Raw genomic sequence first — 5,055 nt, 5'->3', positions numbered from 1 at the left:
AAGGGAGGGGCAGAGAGAGAGAGAGGGAGAGAGAATCCCAAGCAGGTTCTGTGCTGTCAACACAGAGCCTGATGTGGGGCTCAAACTCACGAACCATGAGATCATGACCTGAGGTAAAGCCAAGAATCAGATGCTTACCCAACTGAGCCAACCAACCGCCCCCAAAATATGTTTAGTCTTAAGGCTCCTCTGTCACCTCAGAACTGTGAAAAACAGCTGGGAAAGTTCCTAAACATGGGAAATGTGCCAGCAGAGGACTGGAGGGGATAAAAGGCAGCCTGTGAATACAACATATCTCTAGAAGATGCTTCTAGCAGACTGCAAGGAGGGCTGAGGTCTGTGTATTGGGGAGGCACAGGGGAAGTCCTAGTTTTCAGGGAAGGTGGGAAGGTGGCCTGGGAATATTGAGGAACTGTGCTTACCAGAGGAGCAACATTTAAAACTTTTATTATGAAAATGTTTAAACATACACACAGGTAGAGAGCAGAGTTCTATGAACCCCTACATAGTTAATTCAATAATATAATTCTGTCACTTCGTTGCTTCTATTCCTTTAATTCCGTCCTTTTTTATCTGCCCAAATACTTAAAAGTAAGTATGTCACTTCACTCCATACTTCAATATGCACCCCTAGGAAATAAGGCCCTTTTCTTACAAAACGCTGAAGCCATTTTATGTCTAACAAAATCAATACTGACTCCTTGGCATTCTCCAGTCCGTAAGTAAAAGGCTCCAACTGTCTGAAACTGTCTTTTTACAATTGGGTTATCCAATCAGGAACCAAAAGAGTCCACATGCCCCATATAATAGTAGTCCTTTTATGTCCTCTCTCAATTTTCCCCCCTAGCCATTGACTAGTTGAAGAAATTGAGCCACATTTCCTTGAAAAGTTCCCACTCTCTGGATGTGTCTTCTTACTTCCTCGTTGTGTCATTTAAATTGTTCCTCCATCCCTGATATTTCCTGTTAAATGGAGGTTGGTTTTAGAGGTTTGATTAGAATCATGTTCAGTTTTGTGTGTGTGTGTTTGTTCCTTTGTTTGGCAAGAGTCTTTCATGGGTGGCGCTGAGTGCTTCAGATTGCATCACCCCAGAAGGTACACAGTAGAGGGGTTATACCCCTTTTAGTGATGGTAAGATTCCTCAGTGGGGTTAGGTGGTCACGGCTTGATTCCTCCATTGTAAAGTTCACCATCAACCATCATCTTTGGTTTCATCCATTCGTGATTCTTGCTTTGATTAATTATTTGATCAAGGGCTGCCCAATGATTTTTCTAATTCCGTATTCCTTCCGCATTAGCTGGAATTCTTCTTAAGAGCTATTTGGCTACCCTGAAATATAGTTTATACAGCACATGCAGCATAAATACCTAATTGTTTTTTTTTTCCCAAAGATTTTATTTTTACATAATCTGTATACCCAATGTGGGGCTTGAGCCTACAACCCCAAGATCAAGAGTCACACACTCCACCAACTGAGCCAGCCAAGCACCCCAATTCTTTTTCTTTTTAATTGCCAATTTTCAGAATAAGAAATTGGAAGAAACATCATTTTTAAAAAGTTTGGGCTTGGAGCTGAGTTGAGATGGATGGCCTAGATGGTGGGGAAAGGAAGGACAATTCTGGTAGCTGTGTCCAGCTCTGCTCACTCCAGGGCATGGGGTGTGTGTGAGACAGACAGACATCAGAGGACTCAGTGTCCTGGACCTTGTGCAGTAATGAGATGGGCATGACACAGGCATGGTGTAGAGGCACCTGCAGGACCCAGGGAGAGAGAGAGAAAGCCAGATTTGGGGAGGCAGAAAGAGATAGGAAATGAATACACAGCTAGACCCAGAAGATTGGAAGGGAGGCAAGCACAGAAAGGGAAATAGAAATGGAAGAGATTGAGAATGAAATGCACCAGAAGCAGAACAGGATAGAAAAGCAGAGAGAGGGGAGTTTGGCTGGCTCTGTCAGTGGAGCGTGCGACTCTTGATCTCCGGGTCCTGAGTTCGAGCCCCATGTTGGGCGTAGAGCTTACTTAGAAAAAGAGAGAGATAAGGTGGATCGAAAGACCAAGGAAGAAAATAGAGGTGAAGACACAAACTGAGACAGGGAAGGGGGAAAGAAAAAGACATATATGTTAAATAGATGGGGAAATAGAAGGAGGGAGAAATAGAAGGATAGAAAATGAGGAAGGCTGATGTAGAGGCAAAGTTAAGTGAAGGCAGAACCTCCCAATGACAGAAAGAATGAAATAGAAATGGAGAGAGTGATGTAGAAAGACAGAAGGAAGGGTACACAGAAAGATAAACAGATAGAAAGGAAAGCTCAAAAGAGTCCCAGAGAAGGAGGCCGAGAAAGAGAACATTGAAACAGACTGATGTCAGAGGACTTGAGTGTGGAGGGATGCTTAGGGGCTTTTAGCTTAGGGTCCAGCCCTGAGCAGATACCTGGGGCTCTTACTTCCAGCTTCCTCTTGGTGGCTTCTCCAAACTCAGGTCCTATCCACAGGGACAGGGTATTTTGACTTAACTATATGGATGGGATCACTGAGACCAGACTTCCCAGCTTCCCTTATCCCCATGCCAGATGAGCATGGATGTAACAGAGGGGATTATTGCTGGAAGATTGAGGTCATGACACTGCGCGAGCACTCAGAGATTTGAAAGACAAGACATCCAGGCAGAGAACTCCAGGTTCCTAGAAGCAAAGGACCATGAAGGATGTCATGATATCCAAGGGGAGGGAAGAGCCAAGAATCCTCTGCTCAGCCTTCTCCTCTGGTCTAAGAGCCACTGACCTTCTTTGCCTGACTCAGGATGAGAGGTAAGGGGTCCACAGACTTTTGGGTCAGTAAGGGATACGGGTGGAGGCCCAAGTGGCAAGAGGCAACCCCTGGACAAAGGGCCCCCTACTGCCTCTAGAGGAGGGATGTACCTTATCCATGAGAACTGCAGAGAAGATGAGCCAAGAAGGATGTCCAGCAGAGGCTGACTACAGGAAGAAAATGGCCAACTTCCTCACCTTCCGAGGCCTTGAGGGAGGCTCTGAGAAGCATGCTTTCCATTTCAGAAGTTGCAGAAGAGGAGGTTCTGGAACCAGCGGGAGCAGGCCCAGAAACTAACATCAAAGCAGATGCCCCGCTCTCAGGGACTATGGGGGATGCGCGGGGGCTCTGAGCAGTCTTCTGCCTCTACCTGTCTGGGTGAGGGGTTTAGCTGATGCCTCTCCTCACTCCAGAGCTTCTGCCTCCCCCCAGAGGAAGCAGCTGGCAGAAGTGCTCCGGGAGACCAGACCGACAACCTCTCAGCGGGGCAGCAGTCCAGCTAGACTATGAGACAGTGCCTCTGAGAGGTGCGTTGTCCCCGGAAGCAGCGGCTGCAGCGGCCAGTGGAGCCTGGAGGAGCCCCTGGGCCACAGCCACAGCTGTCACTACAGCCCAGGCAGGAGCTGGGACAGGCAGCTCGGCCTCTGGAGCAAGGGTAAATTGGGCAAGGTGAGGGGTGGCAGCAGGTCACGTGCGGACCAGCGCACAAGACACAGGAGCTGTGGGGACAAGTCAGGGGAGGACAGGCAGGGCAGGGGGGGCAGGAGCAGGTACAGGGTGGGCCAGGAAGACTGGGGCAGGAGGGGCAGGTAGCTGCATGAGAGGGATAGGCAGTGCAGGAGCAGGTAGGAGGAGGACAGCTAGGGCAGGGGCAAAAACAGGCGGAGGGGGGACAGGACAGACAAGGGGCGGCAGCTGGTGCGGCGTGCCCGGAGGGTGTAGGGGGCTGTTGGTGGGTGGCCTTCTTGTTGCGAGGGCCCAAGCGTAGGCCGAGGGAGAAGTCCATTCAGCTGCAGGAGCGGCCAGGCTGGGGGTTGGGTGAAGGGAAGGGCAGGGGTGAAGTAGGAGGGGCAGACTGACAGAGGCAGGGGTGGGGGCAGGATTAAACCTAAGACACTGCTGAGCCTTTGCTGATCCTGCTGGGAGCTCAGACCTCCCCAGCCAGCCCTCCCCCTCCAGGCCAGCCCAGGGATGCTCTCCTGCCACGCTCCCTTCCACCGAAAACCCTCCAGCTGCACCAGACCAGAACGTGTTCTTCAAATACGACATGCACTCTCATGCCTCCAGTCCTTTGTTCCCACTGTTCCTTCTGCTCTGCTCAGCGTACCCTTTTCTTTTCTCCACCTGGTGAGGTCCTCTCATCTCTGAAGTCTTCCACTTTATTCCATCAAAAGGTTTTTCTCGAGCTCCAGGCACCTGACCCCTGCCTGTTTAAGGACCCCTGCCCATCACCCTTGTGCCCTGATGGCCAGAAAAGCTGCGGCCAGAGCTCCCAGACAGTCCCCAGAGGGGATTTAGGGAAGCAACAGCAGCAGCAGCAGCAGCCCCCAGCAGAAGCTGTCTGACACCGAACCAGGGAAGTTGGCGGGAGCTGGCAGTGGAGGGAGGATGCCTGTGTTCTGGGGATTTCCACACAGGGCAATTCCCAGGTGTGGGTGTAGGAGTGCTCAGATGTCTCTGGGAGATTGACAACCAGCCTGGACAGTTATTGTTTGAGGACTTATCATATATCGGGTAGTGAATAAGACAGCGAGGTTGCCTCTTTTATAGAGCTCCCATAAAAGTGAGGGCTCGGGCAGGGTGGGGACCAAAACCAAACAGGTAAATAAAGAAAATACATGAGCTTTTTTTCAGAGCATGAGAACGACTGTGAGAAACCCAGGCTGCCCGGATCAAAAGTGGCTCCGAGAGGCCAGTCCATCAGCAGGGCCAGGTAGCCAGCCCCCAACAGTCAGGTATGCTGGCACTTAAGGCTTGGGGGGAGATAAAGTGTCAAGTCCTAGCAGACCAGGGGAGAGCTGCCTGAGACTGAATGGAACCCAGGTGGCCAGGCTGTGGAGACAAGCAAAGCTGAGGAGGGGGTAAGGAATGTGGGAGGTTGCCATCTAAAACTGGGTGGTCAGAGAAAGTGTCACTGAGAAGGGATATTTTAGCAAAGACCTGAAGGAAATGAGGGAAAGAGCTATGGAGATGTCTAGTGGAAGAACACTGGGGCAGAGGCGGGGTTAGGCAGTCACACATGAC

The 5,055-nt window shown here is 50.5% G+C and overlaps 1 protein-coding gene across 4 annotated transcripts; it reads right to left on the bottom strand.

Annotated features, from left to right (window-relative positions):
- Positions 1-431: 431 nt before the first annotated feature.
- Positions 432-3,997, bottom strand: LOC123590293 (sperm mitochondrial-associated cysteine-rich protein). Of its 4 annotated transcripts, none has more exons than XM_045463276.1 (3): positions 2,922-3,997; positions 2,435-2,684; positions 432-1,331 (listed from the first exon to the last, which is right to left on the bottom strand). In XM_045463276.1, the coding sequence occupies exon 1, from the start codon at positions 3,815-3,817 to the stop codon at positions 3,311-3,313; it is 507 nt and encodes a 168-aa protein (XP_045319232.1). In that variant the 5' UTR covers positions 3,818-3,997; the 3' UTR covers positions 432-1,331; positions 2,435-2,684; positions 2,922-3,310. The 4 variants fall into 4 exon arrangements, with proteins under 4 accessions (XP_045319232.1, XP_045319234.1, XP_045319233.1 ...); XM_045463278.1 differs by having other exon boundaries at positions 3,009-3,997; XM_045463277.1 differs by lacking the exon at positions 2,435-2,684.
- Positions 3,998-5,055: the final 1,058 nt, after the last annotated feature.

Source organism: Leopardus geoffroyi, chromosome B4 (genome assembly GCF_018350155.1).
Source record: "Leopardus geoffroyi isolate Oge1 chromosome B4, O.geoffroyi_Oge1_pat1.0, whole genome shotgun sequence".
NCBI classification, from domain to species: domain Eukaryota; kingdom Metazoa; phylum Chordata; class Mammalia; order Carnivora; family Felidae; genus Leopardus; species Leopardus geoffroyi.
The sequence above is the reverse complement of the archived record's forward strand: the minus strand, read 5'-3'. Positions and strand labels throughout refer to the sequence as shown.

Coding starts and splice junctions, on each gene's coding strand:
- LOC123590293 (XM_045463276.1), bottom strand. CDS start 3,817: ATGGACTTCTCCCTCGGCCTACGCTTGGGCCCTCGCAACAAGAAGGCC.